Here is a 23,223-nt window from a genome sequence, read left to right as displayed (position 1 = left end):
GTTGTGCCAGAGTAAAAACAAGCCTTGCACGGCCTCCGTTCCAGCTCCCTGCCTCGCCTCCACATCTCCCCGTTTCCTTGCAGGAGGCAGCTGAAAGGGCTCCTCTGAATGCGTGCATGTTAATACCCAGCTGGGCCTCGGGATTGACATGCCCATGGCCAGCAGGGACCTGGGGCTGCAGGACATCTGCTGAAGGTCTGGATGTTGGCCACAAGCTGTCACACACCAACGCTTATTTATGACAGTCAATTCAAATACTGTGCTACAATCACTACCAGATACCTGCACAAGCTTTACATGAATTTAGAAGCAGTTGGACAGAAACAATGAAAGATTGTGTGTGTGTGTTTGAGAGAGAGACTGGACCATTGAATGCTCTTTTGAAGGAATGTGTGCATGCCAAACATCCAGATCCAAACATGAGACACTTGTGACAAACAGGACACACCTGTGACAAACAGGACACACCTGTGCCCAGTCTATCCTGCTGTTTGGGCTGACAGTTACTGCTCCCTCTCAGGACAGGTGACTCATCCCCCTGCTCATTTTGATGACTCCTCCTCCTCCCCTAACTCCTCCCCCTGCTCCTGTGCCTGTGCCTGACCACCAGTGTGTTGTCAAGGCTGGGCTTGATCACGTCTGATACAATGCTGATAACTTTATTTTGAACACATTTTGCATGTGCTGCATGTGAACCAATTCTTTTGATGATTACCTGTATCATCTACAGTCGTATCTTCAGCAAAGCCCGAGCGATAAAGAATTAGGAAGAACAGTCACCGCGAACATCGTCTGAGCCTTAGGTTTTTAGCCTGGTAAAAAGCAGGGATATTTTCAGGATATAGCCATATGTCTGAGGCCAGTGAGATTGATGACCACAGTCACTGCAGATAATTAGCGGCTAGCTTTATCCTCCAAGTTGAGCACATGTAGCTGCGTTATTTCTAAAAATAGGTCGTAAATGTGTGTGGCTCGCTAACCCTTAGTGCATTCATCTTGCCAATTAATACTCCTTTGGCATCGTGTATAAATGAAGCTGTGTGCTCTTCAGCCCAGACCAGCAGTGTGATACCCATAGTGACCTAATAACACCCAGTTACTCTGGGTGTGTGGGTGCACTGACTGTTGTTAAAGGGGGTCAGATGGCTGAGCGGTTAGGGAATCGGGCTACCAATCAGAAGGTTGCTGGTTCGATTCTAGGCCGTGTCAAAACAATGACGTTGTGTCCTTGGGCAAGGCACTTCACCCGACTTGCCTCGGGGAGAATGTCCCTGTACTTACTGTAAGTCGCTCTGGATAAGAGCGTCTGCTAAATGACTAAATGTAAATCCTCTAGTGCGGGTGTCAAGAGTGTTCCATATCTGAATAATGGCCCTCTTTCAGCAAGTTTTTTCAGCCCGAATAATAAAAGCAATGTGTCACACAGTGTAATATAATGTGTATTGAGCTGCGGGTGTGAGTTCCTGAATGCTCGTCTGTGCTGACGTCACTGAGATATCAAGGGCAGTTCCTAGCTAGCCTCTGTCTGGGTTAACAGTGTCACGGTGACAGGCTCGATGACAACAGACCCAGTCCAACAGCCCAGTTCTCCCCTCTCCCAGGCCTGACATCCTTGGTGTTTTGATTGAAACGTCCATCACATGTTGGCTCTGGAAGCCTGATTTGTCCTGGGGATTACCCATGCTCATTCTCTCTGTGGAGACAGGAGCACTGATCATCAGCCCAGTGAACGATGGACAGAACGCCGGAGGACAAACACTGTCTGGGTCTCTCTGTGTCTCTCTCTCTCTGTCTGTCTCTCTCTCTCTCTCTCTGTCTCTCTCTCTCTCTGTCTGTCTCTCTCTGTCTCTCTCTCCCTGTCTCTCTCGCTCGCACTTTCTCTCTCTCTCTCTCTCTCTCTCTCTCTCTCTCTCTCTCTCTCTCTCTCTCTCTCTCTCTCTCTCTCTCTCTCTCTCTCTCTCTCTCCCTGTCTCTCCCTCTCTTTCTCTGTCTGTCTTTGTCTCTCTCTCTGTTGCTCCCTTTCTTATGCACTCTTCTTCTCTGCTCCCTTCCCCTCCATCCCACCCTCTCTCCCTCTCTTTCTGTCTGCATCTCTCTCTCCCTCTCTCTCCATCTCTCCCTCCACTGGAGAGTGCAGAGCCCTCAGTGGCAGTGTGCTCTGGCAGCAGATGCATTACACTGCGTTGACATTCCAAGTTGTCCCCTCGGTGCCTGGGTGTGTGTGAGTGACAGCCGGCCTGGGAAAGCTCCACTGGCCCATAATTCACCAGATAGTGTGTGTTCTCCCTGCGCCCATGGATCCCTGCACTCATTGTCACTTCCCGGGGCACAAAAGGCTGTGACAACTCACACGCACACACACACTTTCTCTCTGTCTCTCTCTCTCTCTCTCTCTCTCTGTCTCTCTCTCTCTCTCTCTCTGTGTCTCTCTCTCTCTGTCTCTCACTAACTACCTTTTCTCCCCCTTTCCAACCCCCCCCCCCCTGCCCCCTAAATAACCCCCCCCCCATTTCCTACCTTCTCACCCGTCAGAGCCCGACCCCACTTGGTGGGCGTTTGTGGGAGCCTGTGGTGAAGTGGACTGAGCTTGCTCAAGAACCCCAATCACAGTCACACGTCATTTGCAACCAAGGCACAAGTGTCCCGACTCACTCAGCCAACTCTGCCTTCCCAAAGAAGGAAAGAGGACCACGAGCTGCTGGGAGGACATCCCCAGATAGATGTCTCCTACAACAACAATGAGGCGTTAATGTTCCTAATGTTTCAGAAGATAGATTAGTGCTCCCAGTGGGATCATGTAAAAAAGAATGCAATTTCATTTCCAGAACAATAGAAATTGATTTTTTTATAGATTAGAAGTATTTTAATAGGTAATCAACATGCCAGATTGGACTTCTAAATGTGTTGGCGACTGTTAAAATTGGTTCTCTAAAATATAACCATATAACATAAAACGGAATCCTTAACCTAATCATATTAAAATAAACCAATATTCTAATTGCCTTGGCTACAGTACAAGTATCTTACAGATAACCCGGTTACATTAAGGTGACGTATTAATGTGCTGGCTGCAGTGTTGGTAGTGCGGCGTCATGGTAGCTGTCCAGGGTCCTGGTCTCTCTGCAGCAGGGGCCTGGAGCGCTGCAGGAGCGCCGCTCTGACAGGCGGAATGTTCCAGGGCTCCCCTGCTGCCTTCAAAAGAGCCACAAAGCATCCATGCTGATCGTCTTAGCTGGGCCCCCTCTCCCCACCCCCCTCTTACCCCCGTCCCCCGTAATGAAGCAGGGCAGAGGAGCTCAGGGGCTCAGCATCTTCCTCTAACCCCAACTTAACAAGCCCCCCCTGCCCCCCCCCCCCCAAACCACAAACCACACACTCTAAGACCAATCTGTCCAGTGCTCTGAAGTATTATTAGACTTAGAAGCTCTCTGAGGGGCTGGAGGGAGCAGCCGGGGGCTGGGAGATGAGATATGCTACAGGGGCTACTAGTTCCATTAAAAAGGCATTCACCAGGGCCTTTGTTGCAGACTCCCCCCGCTCACAGGATGTAGTGAGGGCCTGCCGATCCGTGACCATCTCATCTATCTTTCAGGATTTGAGGGAACTCGCTGTGAAATTGACACCGACGAATGTTCCTCCAGTCCGTGTCTGAACCAAGGCCTCTGTCTGGATGGACTCAATAGCTACAGGTAAACACCGTTTAATGATCCCATAACCATACATGCACTGGATCACTCTCATAGCTATACACAATACTGACCAGATACTGTCATATATTTAGTACCAGTCAAAAGTTTGGACACATTTTCCCATTCTTTTGACTGGTACTGAATAGGAAAATGTGTCCAAACTTTTGACTGGTACTGTATATATATACATATATATATATATATATATATATATATATATGTATATATATATACATACTCTCAGTATAGATTTCCTTAGACAGTGTATACTCTTTCAGTGTGTACTCTCATATACATACTATCAGTGTATACTTTCATAAACATACTTTCTCTGATTATACTGTCATAAATATACTCTCCAAGTATATACTTGCATATGCATACTATCAGTGTAAACTTTCATATACATACTATCTCTGATTATACTGTCATAAATATACTATCCAAGTATATACTTTAATATACATACTTTCTCTGGTTATATTGTCATAAATATACAATCCAAGTGTATACCGTATCTTTCGGACTATAAATCGCTCCGGAGTAGCCTGTAAGCCACATCAGTCAAAAAATGTGTCATGAAGCGGAAAAAAACATATAGCCTAAGTCGCAGTGGACTATAAATTGATTTTTTTTTCAATGTATTTCACAAAACCCAAGACCAAGAAAATACATTTTATCTCGAAAGGCAAGTTATTCAACTAAACAATAGCTCACAGAACAACAGGCTGAATAGGTGTCTGGTATGTTAACGTAACACATTAACTAGGGTGACCAGATTTCAGTTTGTGAAAAAGAGGACACTTCAGCGTTGGCGGGGGGGAGGGAGATATGCTAGGTACAGGTGTGTGTAGAGGTTAGGTAGAGGTGTGTGTAGAGGTTAGGTACAGGTGTGTGTAGAGGTTAGGTAGAGGTGTGTGTAGAGGTTAGGTAGAGGTGTGTGTAGAGGTTAGGTACAGGTGTGTGTAGAGGTTAGGTACAGGTGTGTGTAGAGGTTAGGTACAGGTGTGTGTAGAGGTTAGGTAGAGGTGTGTGTAGAGGTTAGGTAGAGGTGTGTGTAGAGGTTAGGTAGAGGTGTGTGTAGAGGTTAGGTACAGGTGTGTGTAGAGGTTAGGTAGAGGTGTGTGTAGAGGTTAGGTACAGGTGTGTGTAGAGGTTAGGTACAGGTGTGTGTAGAGGTTAGGTACAGGTGTGTGTAGAGGTTAGGTACAGGTGTGTGTAGAGGTTAGGTAGAGGTGTGTGTAGAGGTTAGGTACAGGTGTGTGTAGAGGTTAGGTACAGGTGTGTGTAGAGGTTAGGTAGAGGTGTGTGTAGAGGTTAGGTAGAGGTGTGTGTAGAGGTTAGGTAGAGGTGTGTGTAGAGGTTAGGTACAGGTGTGTGTAGAGGTTAGGTACAGGTGTGTGTAGAGGTTAGGTACAGGTGTGTGTAGAGGTTAGGTACAGGTGTGTGTAGAGGTTAGGTAGAGGTGTGTGTAGAGGTTAGGTAGAGGTGTGTGTAGAGGTTAGGTAGAGGTGTGTGTAGAGGTTAGGTAGAGGTGTGTGTAGAGGTTAGGTACAGGTGTGTGTAGAGGTTAGGTAGAGGTGTGTGTAGAGGTTAGGTACAGGTGTGTGAAGAGGTTAGGTAGAGGTGTGTGTAGAGGTTAGGTAGAGGTGTGTGTAGAGGTTAGGTAGAGGTGTGTGTAGAGGTTAGGTACAGGTGTGTGTAGAGGTTAGGTAGAGGTGTGTGTAGAGGTTAGGTAGAGGTGTGTGTAGAGGTTAGGTACAGGTGTGTGTAGAGGTTAGGTACAGGTGTGTGTAGAGGTTAGGTAGAGGTGTGTGTAGAGGTTAGGTAGAGGTGTGTGTAGAGGTTAGGTAGAGGTGTGTGTAGAGGTTAGGTACAGGTGTGTGTAGAGGTTAGGTAGAGGTGTGTGTAGAGGTTAGGTAGAGGTGTGTGTAGAGGTTAGGTACAGGTGTGTGTAGAGGTTAGGTAGAGGTGTGTGTAGAGGTTAGGTAGAGGTGTGTGTAGAGGTTAGGTAGAGGTGTGTGTAGAGGTTAGGTAGAGGTGTGTGTAGAGGTTAGGTACAGGTGTGTGTAGAGGTTAGGTACAGGTGTGTGTAGAGGTTAGGTAGAGGTGTGTGTAGAGGTTAGGTAGAGGTGTGTGTAGAGGTTAGGTAGAGGTGTGTGTAGAGGTTAGGTACAGGTGTGTGAAGAGGTTAGGTAGAGGTGTGTGTAGAGGTTAGGTAGAGGTGTGTGTAGAGGTTAGGTAGAGGTGTGTGTAGAGGTTAGGTAGAGGTGTGTGTAGAGGTTAGGTAGAGGTGTGTGTAGAGGCTGGGTCTGGGGTTAGGTAGAGGTTAGGTAGAGGTGTGTGTAGAGGTTAGGTAGAGGTGTGTGTAGAGGCTGGGTCTGGGGTTAGGTAGAGGTTAGGTAGAGGTGTGTGTAGAGGCTGGGTCTGGGGTTAGGTAGAGGTTAGGTAGAGGTGTGTGTAGAGGTTAGGTAGAGGTGTGTGTAGAGGTTAGGTAGAGGTGTGTGTAGAGGTTAGGTACAGGTGTGTGTAGAGGTTAGGTAGAGGTGTGTGTAGAGGTTAGGTAGAGGTGTGTGTAGAGGTTAGGTAGAGGTGTGTGTAGAGGCTGGGTCTGGGTAGGTATGCGTAGAGTTGTTTGTAGGGTAGAGGTGTGTATATGCTATTCAGCCTCCCATACCTGGCTTAATAGGCTAAATTAGCTAGCTGCTAGTGAGTCCAACAAGCAAGTTACCGGTAAACTAGTTTACCAAGCTCCCGATCTCATTCCACCTCACTGAATCCGTTGAACTATTTGGTTCATGTCAGTCAGTATGAATTGACACTTAAAAACATGTTAAATACATATATTTTGATATATAAGTCGCACCTGACTATCAGTCGCAGGACCAGCCAAACTATGAAAACCAAGGTGCGACTTATAGTCCTGAAAATACGATACTCGCAAATGCCTTATCATTGTAAACTCATACAGCCTCTACAAATAATATACAAGTTCATAGGTGGTGTCTGTAATAGTTTTAAAAATAATAGTTTGTATTTAAATAGATTTTCAAAATATTGACTATCACCACTGGAGTGACTGGAAAAGACAAGCAAGCAACACAAATCTGGTTTAGCAGTTAAACTCTAATGGGCACAATTAATTTTGAGGATGCCATTATATAATAATATAATGTTCTATAATATAATAATAAAACTATGATGACCTACAAAGCATAATTAATATGTCAGCTGCATCCTAACCCCATTCATTACAGTTGTCCATTTGAGTGGTTGTGTGTATATGTATTGGTGCATTTGTGTGTGTGTATTTGTATAAGTGTGTGTGTCCGTGGGGATGTGTGGATAGTGTGTCATAACAGTATAAGCAGAACGAGCTTTGATAAAGTTAAATGAACTGATATACGAGAACATTTTATGTCATGTTGCCTCGAAGCCACATCCAGACATAATGCTTTGTGTCTTCGTAATGCAGCCCTTGTAGTTGAAATGAGGTCAATTCAATAAAAGCTTCCCTTTCAAATGGTAAGTGAGTTGTTTACATAGAAGCCCCTTCTCTACATCTTAATCTAAGGTTTAGCTTCACAATCAAAATCCATTCTGGCAATCAATGTGTGATCTGTAATTAATATCTAGCTCGCATTCATATGTCTTTCCCTTCATCCCACACGTGGCACCATGAAACACGTGGATTTTCTTGCTTTTTCTTATGCGGGAGGGGGGAAAATATCAATATTAATGATTTCTTTGTTTGCAGCTGCGACTGTAAACCGGGTTTTTCTGGTCTGGACTGTGAGGATGACATCAATGAGTGTGCCTCCAGCCCCTGCATGAACAATGCTGTGTGCCAGGATCTGCAGAACAGGTACTGGGCTGCTACTATGCTGCTCCGGCTTTGATATTCATTCTCAGAACGGTTGTTCTTTTTTCTCTTCTTTTCTCCTGGTTTCATATTTCATCTCCCTGTCCCTGTTATTGTATTGAAAATTCAAACCAAAACGTGCCAGGTAAAAAAAAACCCAAAAAAACAGTGTTTCTGTTTGAAGAGGACAGGATGGTTCGAAACCCCGGAGTGAGATGTCCCTGCAATTATTCTCCAGAGTGTCTTAAAACAGTGGTTCTCCTTTAACCCTGACACACAGAATCAGGCGTTTGGAAAAGCTGAGATTCAGCTGGAGGGCTTCATGGCTCCAGATTGGTCTGGCTCCTCCATAGAGCTCCTCTGTGCTGCTCTTAATGGCAGCCATGGGGCCCGTGGGCCTGGCCGACAGATGGGCGGACCAGTCCCTGGGCCAATTTTGGTCCTAAATGGTTTGTCTCCAGTTTGTCTCCTGTCAGGGCTGTCCTCCTGGGAGCAGCGCGCTCCTGTGAGTGCTGTCTGTGATTTTGCAGTCCTGGGAGTTCACATCAGGTGTGGTGGAGGTTTACCACCTCTCTCAGTGGCCCAGTTGAAGCAGCCTAGCACTGTCTGCTGTGATAATGAGGCCCAGCGCTCCGCTCTTCTCCTCTCCCCTCTCAGGGTCCAGGCTAGCTACACTCTCCCCTCCCCTCTCAGGGTCCAGGCTAGCTACACTCTCCTCTCCCCTCTCAGGGTCCAGTCTAGCTACACTCTCCTCTCCCCTCTCAGGGTCCAGGCTAGCTACACTCTCCTCTCCCCTCTCAGGGTCCAGGCTAGCTACACTCTCCTCTCCCCTCCCCTCTCAGGGTCCAGGCTAGCTACACTCTCCTCTCCCCTCTCAGGGTCCAGGCTAGCTACACTCTCCTCTCCCCTCCCCTCTCAGGGTCCAGGCTAGCTACACTCTCCCCTCTCAGGGTCCAGGCTAGCTACACTCTCCTCTCCCCTCTCAGGGTCCAGGCTAGCTACACTCTCCTCTCCCCTCTCAGGGTCCAGGCTAGCTACACTCTCCTCTCCCCTCCCCTCTCAGGGTCCAGGCTAGCTACACTCTCCCCTCTCAGGGTCCAGGCTAGCTACACTCTCCCCTCCCCTCTCAGGGTCCAGGCTAGCTACACTCTCCTCTCCCCTCTCAGGGTCCAGGCTAGCTACTCTCTCCTCTCCCCTCTCAGGTTCCAGGCTAGCTACACTCTCCTGGTCTCCTGCTTACTTCTACACCTACAATCTCTTAACACACACCTCCACCCTACAAACAACTATTCTACACACACACACACCTCTACCCTACACACACCTCCACCCTACACACCTCCACCCTACAAACACCTACCCTATACACGCCTCTAACACACACCTACCCTACACACTAACCTATGCACACACCTCTAACACACTTACCCTACACACACCTCTACCCTATACACACCTCTACCCTACAAACAACTCTACGCATACCTACCCAGACCCAGCCTCTTCACACACCTCTACCTAACCTCTACACACACCTCTACCTAACCTCTACCTAACCCCAGACCCAGCCTCTACACGCACCTCTACCTAACCTCTACCTAACCCCAGACCCAGCCTCTACACACACCTCTACCTAACCTCTACCTAACCCCAGACCCAGCCTCTACACACACCTCTACCTAACCCCAGACCCAGCCTCTACACACACCTCTACCTAACCTCTACCTAACCCCAGACCCAGCCTCTACACACACCTCTACCTAACCTTTACCTAACCACCGACCCAGCCTCTACACACACCTCTACCTAACCTCTACCTAACCCCAGACCCAGCCTCTACACACACCTCTACCTAACCCCAGACCCAGCCTCTACACACACCTCTACCTAACCCCAGCACCTGCCTGGAGTCTGTGTGTTGTGTTGACTAAATGTAATGGTCTTGCTATCAGAGATTGGTAAGCTTGACCTGGGAACACAACTCCCTATCCTCAATATCTACAAAAGACACTGTCTACATTTCAGTTTCACTCTGTCTCTTTCTCTCTCATCCTTTGTGTGTCTGTCTCTCTCTTTCTATCCATCTTTTTTCTCTCTCCTCCTCTCCTGTCTTCATTCTTGACCTCCTTAGGTTTCTGTGCAGCTGCCCCCCCGAGTACTTTGGGAGGCTGTGTGACCTGGATGTGAATGAGTGTGAGTCTTCCCCCTGCCTCCACCAGGGCGCCTGCATCAACACGCCAGGAGGCTTTGACTGTGTCTGTCACCCCGGCTTCACAGGTAGACCCCCCCTGCCACCCCACTGGTGACAGAGAGATCAATATGAGAGGCTAAAGCTTGTCCTGAGTGTCTGACTCACCTGCCTCCACAGCACCTGTTGCTGTGGTTCCTTTTCTCCATTTTTTTGGCGTCACAACAGCTGCCTGTATAATTACCTCCACATGACCCAGTCATACTCACCCTGAGGAGCCAATTCAGCGTCCCATTTTGATCTGCTCCAATCTCTCCCCGTTTTCCTCCAAGACCTGTATTTCTCTGAGGTCTTCACTCTCACCTATCTGGTGTTGTTTTACTGCTGGCCATTACTCCTCTCTCCTTTGCACCAAATGCCAATATCGACTCTCTCTCTCCCTCATTCACTCTCTCTCTCTTTCTCTCTTATTCTCTCTCTCTTGTTCTCTCTCACGCTCTCTCACAGTTTTTCTGTCTTATTGTCCGTGGTTCAGACCATCGAATCCCGATTCTTGTCAGGTAGCGGGAAGATTAATTTCATTTGTCTTCCCCACTGTATCATCAATGTATCCTCTCCCCGTCGAGAAAAGGGAGAGGAGGGGGAGAAGTCTCAGAGGGACTGACACTCTGGAGGGAAGACGCTGACATGCATGGCCCAATTCCCACAGAAGCTGTTTTTATTATTAGGCCTCAGCATAGCACAAGTCATTACTTTCTCCTCTGCTCCCAGCCCGTCTCTGGGCCCCTGGGGGTCCCCCGAGGGCCCCTGCGGAGGATGTATTCTGGATTGGTTCAACCAGCCTGAGCTCACACAAAATATTTGCCTTAATAAGACGCGGGGCGGTGTTGCAACTCGGAAAGGGAACAGATGGGGGGGGGGGGGGGGGAGAGAGAGAGAGAGAGAATGAATGAAAAAGAAATACAGAAAGAAACAGAGAAAGAAATAAAGGGGTGGGGGGGAAGCGAGTAAAGAAATAAGCAAGATAAAAAAATAAGGAGTGCGTGAAGACACATTAAAGGAGAGAGAGCGAGGGAGTGTAACAGAAGTGACTATGCTCTGGTCTGGCGCTAGATAGACTGTCTGGGACTGATCTACCACATAATGATTTTATAAATTGAAAATGTGTTTTTCTTTGCAGCTGCTATGATGTGTCATCTGCTCTGCCACTGGAATCCTGTAACTCATTGTGTCACTTTGATGCTATTATCAAATTCATTCTCATAAAACTTGTTTCATCCATCAGAGGGCCTGGGGGCCGCGGCGTATGGAATGCCAACATTCATTTCCTCTGCCCATGTAGCCTGGAAAATGAAGTGTTCAGGTATTATAGCCGGTGGCTCTCGTTCAATCTGAATACAAATATCCTCAGGCTTCATCCTGAGTGTCTGAAATTGTTTTGGTTTCAAATAAATGGTAAGTGTCCAAGTCTTTGAAAAACTTTTCACTCATGGACTGAATTAAGGCTCTTATTCGGCTGGGCGGCCTTATTAGGTTTCGTCTTGTCAATGTCATTAACACATAGACCAAATTTGATTCATGCGCACATGTCGCTTTGCATAAAAGCATCCGCTAAATGAATCAAATGTAAAATCTCAATGTAAATACACAAATTAGGCGTGACAAGCCCTTCTACACTAAACTGAAAACACTAAACTGTCTAACAGACCTCATGTTTTCATGAGGATAATGGAAGGGGTATAACAGGGTCATTAGACCCTGCATATCTTCAGAGAATTAGGAAATAATAGGATCTCTACCAAGCTAAAAGAACAGTGTTATTAAACCTGCATCTGTGAATCACCACAGTCTGTCATCATCGCCCAGCACAAGTACAGTAATATCCTCTTGGCCGACAGTTAGTCCTCTTTCTCTCCTGCTCTCCACAAAAGAATGAAATCTGATCATAGTTTTTGGATCTCCTCCCCCCACCCCCCCATAAAAAGGTTCAAGCTGTGAGAGGTAATTGGGGATATAGAAAACGGTAAGATTATTATTTAATTTCTCTCACTTTCTCAGAGGGTTTTGCTTCAGTTCCTCTAAGAAGGTTAACGTTTGGGATTAGACCTAACAGCTTTCTAATCCCTCTCCTGCTCTGCTCTTCATCTCTTGGCAGAGCCAGATGTCAAGATGCATTATTTATCTCTTAGGTTTTCCAAAAGAGACGAGGACTTTGTGAACAGTAATCTTATTACAGATTAAAATTGGCAAGGATGCTGATTTAATGCACTTTACTGCAAGTTTCACCTATGGCATGAATTAAACAACTCATGCTGAGAAGGAACCTTCTTGTTCTGTAATACTGAGCCACCATAACCAAGTAACTACTGGAACTATTCATGGTATTAGTATTTGGCCAAAGTTGCCTAGTGTTCAGAAAAAAGGTAAAAATGAATGTCTTTGCATGTACGACACAGTTGTGTCATGTCTTTGTATTCTGTCCAGACCTTGTGGTGTTGAAATAGAAACATCATATCAGAAATGAGTTAATTACCTCTGAACGTGGTCAGGATGGGAGGAACCACTGCTGGCTGGGGATGTGGACGCCATGAGCAGAACATGGGATGACTACATGCCAATTGCTCACTTTATTGTTGTGTACCGTATTTGAACCTTTTGCTAAGTAATCGGCTCATGCTTTAACGGAGATGACGTGGAGCCAGTGAACCTGACCTTCATGAAGGGGCAGCCTACACATCTGGCCCATCGTTCACAGGGTCTGTGGGGATCTGCTGGGTCAGGGTTAGTCAGTGGTTCTCAATCCTGGTCCTTGTGCCCCCCTACCCTGCACGTTTCAGATTTCCCTGCTCCAACACACCTGATTCAAATGAACGGGTCATCATCAAGCTCGGCAGAAGCCTGTCAACAACCCGTTCATGTTGAGTCTGGTGAGTTGGGGCAGGGAAACATCTCAAATGTGCAGGGCATAGGGGGCATGAACCTGGATTGAGAACCACTGGGGTTAGTAATCTGCTGGGTTAGGGTTTTGTGGTTAGTAATCTGTTGGGTTGGGGTTAGTAATCTGATGGGTTAGGTTTGGGGTTAGTAATCTGCTGGGTTAGGGTTGGGGTTAGTAATCTGATGGGTTGGGTTAGTAATCTGCTGGGTTAGGGTTGAGGACATTTCAACAATGTACAAAGCACTGTTTGCATGGTTAGTGTATGATTTCCTTTTGATAAAAGCGTAGCCTCAGAAACGTCAGAAATAATTCTATTGTTGTTGCTTGCTTTCCTCCAGGTACACTCGAGCACTTGCGAGGTTCATGTTGTTTAATTGTAATTTGTTCTTGTTCTGCTATTCTGGTTCTTCCCATTGTCACTTATTTGCTTTTATAAATCCTGTCATGAGTTACAAAACTACACGATACAGTTCCCTCCATTCATACAAATGGAATGTTAAAACCTTGAGACGCACTACCTTGACAGCGATAATGGAGGGAGATTTTAAAAACCTGTGGTTGCAATTAGGATTAGATTATATGGATGTTATGAAAGATGTTTTGTGCAGCAGCAGCCTCAAACATTATTCCCTGGCGGGCTGCTTCAGTGAATTCAGCACAATGCTCTGCATCCTGTAGTCAGCACATAGTTGAGAGGTCATTCATAACGTCCGGATGTCTCTACAAGTCTTGGCCCTGCATGGCGCTGCATGGCGCTGCCATGCAGGGCCAGTAAGTATTACAGAGCTGTAAGTGAGCAGATTACTGTTTATTAGGATCAATCTTTGGGTTAGGATCACTTTTCCCACTTGAAGTAAAGGCGTCACCATCCTGGGTTGATAACTGTGTGTTTTCGAACCGTGTGTTGTGGATTGGACTTTTTCCATTCGTATTACCTTCTGCAGTGTCATGAGATGTCCTAGGCTGCGTTGCGATCCCAGCTGTAAGCTTACCGCACGTTTCACCTGCGCGTCTTTCCCCCCGCGTTCCCCTCCAGGAAGGTGGTGCGAGCGCAACGTGGACGAGTGTGCGTCCGCGCCGTGTCAGAACGGCGCCCGCTGCGTGGACGGGCCGGGCCTCTACCACTGCGTCTGCCCAGACGGATTCCTGGGTCCGCACTGTGAGACCGACATGGACGACTGTGTGTCCAGGCCTTGCCTGCATGGGAGGTAAGACTGTGTGTCCAGGCCTTGCCTGCATGGGAGGTAAGCCCCCCCGCACCCTGCAGTCCCATGTCCTAGACACATGGTAATGCTCTATAATTGTTCGATTTACTTAGCCGGCATCTGCCATCTCCCTCTGGCTGCTTTAAGTAGCTGTAATGTGGAGTTCATGACTGAACATGCCAGCACTCTCTCTATTACTGCTAGTTAAAGGAGCATGAAAGAGAAATGATTGCTACCTGTTATTACACTCTCTCTGTACAGTAGCACTCAAAATTGTGCGATTTAATAGAGTAATTTTCTGGGTGCTTTTATAATATATAATAACTATATATATATATATATATATATAGTTTATTTATATATTTCAGATCGATGTTGACATCACATGGATGGATTGAGAAGTAAATTTTAAACACAGATGTGTCATTGGACTGAAACCATGTTGTTTGTGCCCGTGCTGCTAATGAAACCATGTTGTTTGTGCCCGTGCTGCTAATGAAACCATGTTGTTTGTGCCCGTGCTGCTAATGAAACCATGTTGTTTGTGCCCGTGCTGCTAGTTGCCGTGACGGCGTGAGTTCCTACGTCTGTGAGTGTGAGCCGGGCTGGGCCGGGCCCAGATGTGACGCCGACGTGGACGTGAGTTCCCAGAGTCTTTCTGGACCACATCCCAAGCCGTCCTCACGCATAGGCTCTGCGGAGGACAAAACGTTTGGGATTATTAAAAAAAAAGTGCCTTCTCTGTGTGGTATTCCATTCAAAAGCTACATTGATTATTCTACAAGATAAGTCCATTGAACTACCAGGATCATGTAAGCATGGTACAAATGCCTGATGAAAACAAAATAGCTTATCCTAATCCCGAATCGATTGAAAACCCAGTGCAGTCTGAGTCCAGACCCCAGAGATAAGGTCCAGAACATCCTGGAGGCTTTTATGGAATGAATAAGCAGATCTTTCTTATAAAGTCAGCTCACTAATTCATCCTCATTCAGACACCGCTGTTTATTCCCCACCCTGCTCCGCTCGGTCCGACAGCCAATTACCGATTTCTCTCAGGAGTTCACCAGAAGTTCACCCAAGCCAAACACATCTTCACGTTCATCCCACGGCCTCGGGTCCGTGTAGCCGGCCTGACCCGGCGCTGTCCGCCCGCGCTGAGCTGCTGCCGCTGTGCGTCCACAGGAGTGTGGCTCCGGCCCGTGTCTCCACGGCGGCTCCTGTGTCGACCTGCTGGACAAGTACGCCTGCTTCTGCCTGGACGGCTACCGGGGGAGGCGCTGCGAGGAGGACGTGGACATCTGCGTGGAGGCGCCCGGCGACGCCTCGCCGTGTTTCAACGGCGCCACCTGTGTCGACGGAGAGGGCTCCAACTTCACCTGCAGGTCAGTGAGTCCCACTTCGTGTGTTTCCATCAACACACACACACACCCGCGAGTGGATGGAGGGAAGGAAGATTCAGGGACGTCTAAGTCGGTTCCCAACTCAAAGCAGCAGGCTTAGGCGTGGGGGCAGACACCCAACAGGCCAATGACCCTCTGGGATCCAAAGCTCTCCCCCGACCTGCACCTAAGGTCACCCAATAATCAGCTCCACACATCTCGCTTATTCAACCCAGAGTACACTGATCCAGCCGACTGCCGGCGTTCAGTAAATAAGAGATGCTACTGTTTGTTTTTCTCGTCAACCCTTCGGTCTAAGCCCCTAATCAATGCGCAGGCATGCTGGGCCTTGTTGACAGCGTGGCAGGTTAGAGGTTGGAGTACGCTATCAGGTGGCCTGCGAGTGTTCATCATCGCTGGCGGCCACGTCTTCACGGTGCTGGAGGACGCCTCGGCAGCAGAGCTCACGGCTGCAGGCGCTGTGTGGATTACAGCGTGTCCTCTAAAGACCCGCCCGTAATTGGACCGTCTCATCTCAGACGCATATGCTGCGCCTCCGAGGCGGCGGCGTGAGGCAGACTGCGGGTCTGGGTGCACCGGGGGCGAGGCGTGCGCTGGTGTCTGTGCTCCAACTGTGCTTCTCGATAGAGTCGTAGGACTTCTGGATGCCTTCCTGCAGCATCTGCTCTTGCCGAGTGCACTGCTCTGTCTCTGTGTGTGTGTGTGTGTGTTTTGATATTCTAGTCTGTAAATATCGAATAAGCATGCATCATTGACCCGATCGCAGTGTTGGGGTTTTGGGGATGAATGTGAAATAATTTGCTGTGTTTTATTGACTCCAGGGGTAAGCAAATTGCCTCCGGGGCTTCTATACAATCATCACATTTAGACATGGACTGTGGAATTTAAGTGCTTGTTAATAACAGTTTCTTTAAGGAAATGATGAAAATGACGAGCTTCAGATATTTAATCTTTAAACTATCTGTGAGGCGTTTATTTGTCACAACAGAGCAGTGGGTGGAGGGAGGAGGTGATGCATATAAGTTATTCAGTCACTCAGAGAGGTAGCTAGTTACTTAGTCATCTAATCAGTAAGTTAGTTATTTAGGGTTAGGTAAGTAATGAGTTAGTTAATTTGTTAGTTAGATACTTAGTCAGATAGTTAGTGAATGAGTTAGTTTGTTACTCAGTCAAAAGGTTACCAGTTATTTATTTCTTTAGTCGGCCAGTCAGATAGTTAGTTAGCTCATAAGTTAACCATCCACAGCTCTATCTATATGAGCCTATTGTAGATCTAAACAAGACTCCTGAACATAGATTTACCAAACACAATGCATGTTACGTCTGGAGAGAGTGTAGCAGTTACAACTGTTCCTGTGCCTGGTGTCCAGCTGTCCAGCAGGCTACATGGGGGACTTCTGTGAGGTGAACATCCAGGAGTGCTGCTCTGACCCCTGCCTGAACGGAGCCATCTGCCAGGACCTGCTGGATGGATACCTCTGCCACTGCAGACCAGGTGAGACCAGGAGCAGTCCACGCTGGCAGACCAGGTGAGACCAGGAGCAGTCCACGCTGGCAGACCAGGTGAGACCAGGAGCAGTCCACACTGGCAGACCAGGTGAGACCAGAAGCAGTCCACGCTGGCAGACCAGGTGAGACCAGGAGCAGTCCACGCTGGCAGACCAGGTGAGACCAGGAGCAGTCCACGCTGGCAGACCAGGTGAGACCAGGAGCAGTCCACGCTGGCAGACCAGGTGAGACCAGGAGCAGTCCACACTGGCAGACCAGGTGAGACCAGGAGCAGTCCACGCTGGCAGACCAGGTGAGACCAGGAGCAGTCAGTGAAAGCTGGCTTTACGAGACAGGCCGCAGGTGAGGGTTCACCCTAGCAGGGCAGATGGACCTCCTCAGAGTTAGTTTCAGAAGGTCTAAAGAGGTTGAGGACATCCTGTATGTACACAGCACACTAGTCCAGTGATTATCAACCTTTTTTGAGCCATGGCACATTTTTTACTTTGGAAAACTCTTGCGGCACACCACTGACCAAATATGTTACAAAATGACACTGAATCCTAATACAGTATATATAATTGGGTGTGCTCAAGCCTTTTGCGAGCACAACCATTGTTCTCTCTCATATATATATATTTATTATTATTATTTTTATTATAAATCTATAGTTGAAAAACTAAATCTTGACATTGACATTTTTGGTGTAAAATTTGAAAAATAAAACCATGTATTCCATAACATTTCGATTAAATTCTGGAATTATTTTGAACACATTTTTCATTTTCATTTTTCACTTTATATTTTCACAGTTTCACATTTCATGTTTTCAGATTCAAAACATTGTTTTTTTACGGCTTCAAATAATATTTTTTTGTTTCAAATATATATATATTTTTCAGTTTTTTATTTTTTTCAGACTTTTGGCCCCGATTTTGAGTAGGGGGCGTGGCTTCAACTCAGAGGCAGGAATTATGAGTGACAGCCTATCACCTGGGACACAATGGCTGCGAAGTTCCTGGACATGCCCGGACGCATCACGATCGGCTGTGAATGGCTCAAGGCTGTTCACACAAGATGCGCATTTCTCTGCGCCGGTCACCAAGCCTTTCAGCTACTCAAGCTTTCCTTTTTCACTGACATGGTACATAAACATGGCATAGGCTATATTTAGGAAACGTGTTATTCCAACAGCCGCCCCAACAGCATCCCAACATTGATCCTTCTCTACATTGGAGACCAAAATGTACATTTTCAATGTCAAGCTTTAGTTTTTCAACTATAGATTTTTTTTCGAATTAACAAAACATTTGGCCCTGATTTAGCTCCATCACATAGCCCCGGTAAATTGCAGAGCTACCTAACTACTACACTTCTGATGTGTGTTTGCTTTCTTCCTTTTTAAAAACGTCTCCATCACCACAACATGTCACATGCGTCATTAATTGTCTTGTCTCTAAGAAGGAACAAGGCAATTAGCTAGCTACCTGCTGCCACCGGACGAATATTACACTACTCTGCCAGTCACTATATTACAGACACTCGACAATGGCATATTATTTGCAGATAATCATTAATATATATATATATTTTTTTTTAAGAGTGGCTCAAATTAAATGAAATTGGATAATTTCTCACGGCACACCTGACGATCTCTCACGGCAGGCACAGTGGTTGAAAATCACTGCACTACTCCTACTCCATAGTCACGTTTGTGTCAGAGAATTTAATTGTTCATGCTGCAAGACGTTTAAAGAAACACACCCAAACAATGGATTATTGTGTTCTGAACGGGGTACAGGAATCCATACTGAGTCAACAACAATGCAGGTCACATACATTACACGGGAACCCAAATATTGACGACAAGGCTCCCTACAACACTGCAATCCCTCGAAACAGTCCGGTTGGTCAGGAACACCGAATGTAGAGCATCGACACACACACAGACGGGCCAATCAGCTGCTTGGAGCCCCTCCGGTCCAGTGGAGACCGTGATTGAAGGAGGGCACCTGGAGCTGTGCAAGGTTAGCGTATGTCTGTGTGACGGCTCTGCCTCAGAGCTGCAGACACCCACGCCTCCGCTGGGAGTCGTTTACGCGCTCACCCTATCTGAGAGAGACCTCAATATGGAGGCTCATTAAAATGAATGTGTGGCATCTAAGGCTTTTTTAGTGCCACCCTTTTACTTGTCTCTCTCTGCGGGCGCGTGAGAAAAAGAGAGCTTGCCACAAACGCGAGCAAATCAATGTGCGCGTGCGTGCCGCTGGAAGGGGGGGGGGGGGAGTTGATTGATATTCACTTCAGAGGTTTGAGGTGGGAGAACCGGGGCTCACTGCCGTGTGCTCTGTGGGCTTGTGTTGCTGGCAGGTTGGACAGGCCTTCGCTGCCAGGATGACGTTAACGAGTGCCTTCCCCGGCCGTGCATCCAGGGGCTGTGCCTGCAGAACCAGCCTGGAGCCGGCTTCACCTGTTTCTGTCGGCCTGGATATGTGGTGAGGATCGTCGCCTCTTCCTTCATCACGCGCCGCGTCCTCGCTTTCCCTGCCGCGCGACCTCCCTCCCTCCCTCCCTTCTTCCTGCTCCCTTTCCCCTTCTTTCTTCTTCTCTTGTACTCTTTTTCTTTTACATCTTTTACTCCTCATCTCTCGTGCCTCGTCCTCCTCCTTCCGCCCTTTCATCCCCCTCTCGCTCTTCTCCCCCCATGCTGATCTGAGCTTCCTGTCAACTCTCGTCTTCTCATCTCTCCCGTTTTTCTCTGGTAACTTAATGGCCTCTTATTTACCCTGGGTGTCTGCGCTGGGATCGGCGAGAGCCTCTTTAGTGGCCGGCCGGCGTCGACGTGGGTACGAGTGGAACGCTTGATGATGATGGCCCCTGCTGCTTTTAGCACTGTTCATTTGCACCCTTATTAAGGTGGCCTGGGAGACAGGGGGGCGGGCGCGCACGTCTTCGCCGGTCCTCGCTCTCTCCTTGTCCCACAGGCCTCGGCAGATACATGTCATCAAGTCTATTGAAACAAGGACTGGGACTCAGCGTTCCAAATGAAACCTCAATTCAAATCAGTAATGATGCATATCGATGCTATTTCTGCCGCGTGGGCCTCTCCAGTAATCAACACATTGAAATACACTGATTAATAAATCTGCATCATGTATGAGGCTAAGGAACTGTTTCACAATGGTGCCTCTACAGCTGCATGGAACATATACAGTTAGGTCCATAAGTATTTGGACATTGACACAATTTTCATCATTTTGGCTCTGTATACCACCACAATGGATTTGAAATGAAACAATCAAGATGTGCTTTAAGTGCAGACTTTCAGCTTTAATTTCAGGGTATTTACATCCAAATCAGGTGAACGGTGTAGGAATTACAATACATTTTATATGTGCCCCCCCCCCTTTTTAAGGGACCAAAAGTAATTGGACAATTGGCTGCTCAGCTGTTCCATGGCCAGGTGTATGTTATTCCCTCATAAAGGGAGTTCGTTATTTCATTGACAAGGAGCAGATAAAAGGTCTAGAGTTCATTTCAAGTATGGTATTTGTGTTTGGAATCTGTTGCTGTCAACTCTCAATATGAAGTCCAAAGAGCTGTCACCATCAGTGAAGCAAGCCATCGTTAGGCTGAAAAATCAAAACAAACCTATCAGAGAGATAGCAAAAACATTAGGTGTGGCCAAATCAACTGTTTGGTACATTCTTAAAAAGAAAGAACGCACTGGTGAGCTCAGCAACACCAAAAGACCCGGAAGACCACGGAAAACAACTGTGGTGCAGTTAACATGGCCCTCCACTTCACCCTACAGCACCTGGACTCCCCAGCATCCTATGCCAGGATCCTGTTTGTGGACTTCAGCTCTGCCTTCAACACCATCATCACCGCCCTGCTTCAGGACAAGCTCTCCCAGCTGAACGTGCCTGATTCCACCTGCAGGTGGATCACAGACTTCCTGTCTGACAGGAAGCAGTGCGTTAAGCTGGGAACACAAGTCTCTGACTCCCGGTCCATCAGCACCGGATCACCTCAGGGCTGCGTCCTTTCTCCTCTGCTCTTCTCCCTGTACACCAACAGTTGCACCTCCAGTCATCCGTCCGTCAAACTCCTGAAGTTTGCGGACGACACCACCCTTATTGGGCTCATCTCTGGTGGAGACGAGTCTGATTATAGGTGGGAAGTGGCCAACCTGGTGACCTGGTGCAGCCAGAACAACTTAGAGCTCAATGCTCTTAAGACAGTGGAGATGGTTGTGGACTTCAGGAGGAACACAGCCCCACTCACCCCCATCACCCTGTGTGACTCCCCAGTCCACACTGTGGAGTCCTTCCGCTTCCTGGGCACTATCCTCTCCCAGGACCTCAAGTGGGAACTGAACATCAGCTCCCTCATCAAGAAAGCACAACAGAGGATGTACTTCCTTCGGCAGCTGAAGAAGTTCAACCTGCCAAAGACAATGATGGTGCACTTCTACTCAGCCATCATTGAGTCCATCCTCACCTCCTCCATCACCGTCTGGTACGCTGCTGCCACTGCCAAGGACAAGAGCAGACTGCAGCGTATCATCCGTACTGCTGAGAAGGTGATTGGCTGCAATCTGCCTACCCTCGAGGACCTGCACACCTCGAGGACCCTGAGGCGAGCGAGGAAGATTGTGGCCGACTCCTCCCACCCTGGACACTCCCTGTTTCAGTCACTCCCCTCCGGCAGAAGGCTGCGGTCTATCAGGACCAATACCTCACGCCACAAAAACAGTTTCTTCCCTTCCGCTGTTGGCCTCTTCAACAAGGCCAAGGGACCACACTGACTCAAATGACTTATTGCTTAAAACACACTGCTTTTGCACTGCACCACAACATGGTATCTTGTACATTTGTATTTTTTGTAATATTTGTATTTTTGTATTTTTATATTGTAATTTACGGCAACTTATATTTATCCCACTTAGTACTGCTAGTTTATGTACCCTTAGTATAGTTAGTCCACATATTTAAATTTTAGGTATATGTTTATTGTATGCACCTTCCTGCCAAAGCAAATTCCTTGTCTGTGCAAACTTTCATGGCGAATAAATCCCTTTCTGATTCTGATTCTGATTCTGGTGGATGACAGAAGAATTCTTTCCCTGGTGAAGAAAAACCCCTTCACAACAGTTGGCCAGATCAAGAACACTCTCCAGGAGGTAGGCGTATCTGTGTCAAAGTCAACAATTAAGAGAAGACTTCACCAGAGTAAATACAGAGGGTTCACCACAAGATGTAAACCATTGGTGAGTCTCAAAAACAGGAAGACCAGATTAGAGTTTGCCAAAAAACATCTAAAAGAGCCTGTACAGTTCTGGAACAACATCCTATGGACAGATGAGACCAAGATCAACTTGTACCAGAATGATGGGAAGAGAAGACTATGGAGAAGGGAAGGAAATGCTCATGATCCAAAGCATACCACCTCATCAGTGAAGCATGGTGGAGGTAGTGTTATGGCGTGGGCATGTATGGCTGCCAATGGAACTGGTTCCCTTGTATTTATCGATGATGTGACTGCTGACAAAAGCAGTAGGATGAATTCTGAAGTGTTTCGGGCAATATTATCTGCTCAGATTCAGCCAAATGCTTCAGAACTCATAGGACGGCGCTTCACAGTGCAGATGGACAATGACCCGAAGCATACTGCGAAAGCAACCAAAGAGTTTTTTAAGGAAAAGAAGTGGAATGTTCTGCAATGGCCAAGTCAATCACCTGACCTAAATCCAATTGAGCATGCATTTCACTTGCTAAAGACAAAACTGAAGGGAAAATGCCCCAAGAACAAGCAGGAACTGAAGAAAGTTGCAGTAGAGGCCTGGCAGAGCATCACCAGGGACGAAACCCAGCGTCTGGTGATGTCTATGGGTTCCAGACTTCAGGCTGTCATTGACTGCAAAGGATTTGCAACCAAGTATTAAAAGTGACAATTAGATTTATGATTATGTTAGTTTGTCCAATTATTTTTGGTCCCTTAAAAAGGGGGGGGCCACATATAAAATGTGTTGTAATTCCTACACCGTTCACCTGATTTGGATGTAAATACCCTGAAATTAAAGCTGTAAGTCTGCACTTAAAGCACATCTTGATTGTTTCATTTCAAATCCATTGTGGTGGTATACAGAGCCAAAATAATGAAAATTGTGTCAATGTCCAAATACTTATGGACCTAACTGTAACTGTATATGTCCTGTGTTTGTCTGGCGTGTTCCAGGGGAGGAACTGTGAGCACAACTACGACGACTGCCTGCTGGATCCGTGTCCAGAGGGCTTCAGCTGTGTGGACGGGATCAACCAGGCCAGGTGTCTCCCCAGGGTGCCAGATGTCCCCTCGACCCCAGACCTCACCCCTCCTCCCTGGGGCTACACCCCTACGCCGCCCCCCCTGCCCAGCGCGGAGGGCGCCCCCCCACCAGGTGAGCAG

At 47.3% G+C, this 23,223-nt stretch overlaps 1 protein-coding gene across 1 annotated transcript in view; it reads left to right on the top strand.

Moving 5' to 3' along the window:
- Nucleotides 1-23,223, top strand: part of eys (eyes shut homolog) — a 171,744-nt gene that overhangs the window by 71,262 nt on the left and 77,259 nt on the right. Inside the window, exons 23-31 of the mRNA XM_067236547.1 lie at nucleotides 3,593-3,689; nucleotides 7,447-7,554; nucleotides 9,683-9,828; nucleotides 13,714-13,885; nucleotides 14,443-14,521; nucleotides 15,068-15,267; nucleotides 16,656-16,780; nucleotides 19,144-19,268; nucleotides 23,014-23,215. Coding sequence (XP_067092648.1) covers nucleotides 3,593-3,689; nucleotides 7,447-7,554; nucleotides 9,683-9,828; nucleotides 13,714-13,885; nucleotides 14,443-14,521; nucleotides 15,068-15,267; nucleotides 16,656-16,780; nucleotides 19,144-19,268; nucleotides 23,014-23,215 — 1,254 coding nt within the window. The remainder of the gene's footprint in view (nucleotides 1-3,592; nucleotides 3,690-7,446; nucleotides 7,555-9,682; nucleotides 9,829-13,713; nucleotides 13,886-14,442; nucleotides 14,522-15,067; nucleotides 15,268-16,655; nucleotides 16,781-19,143; nucleotides 19,269-23,013; nucleotides 23,216-23,223) is intronic.

This window comes from Osmerus mordax, chromosome 5 (genome assembly GCF_038355195.1).
Source record: "Osmerus mordax isolate fOsmMor3 chromosome 5, fOsmMor3.pri, whole genome shotgun sequence".
In the NCBI taxonomy this organism is placed as follows: Eukaryota; Metazoa; Chordata; class Actinopteri; order Osmeriformes; family Osmeridae; genus Osmerus; species Osmerus mordax.
Note: the sequence above shows the minus strand (reverse complement) of the source record. Positions and strands in the feature narration are given on the sequence as shown.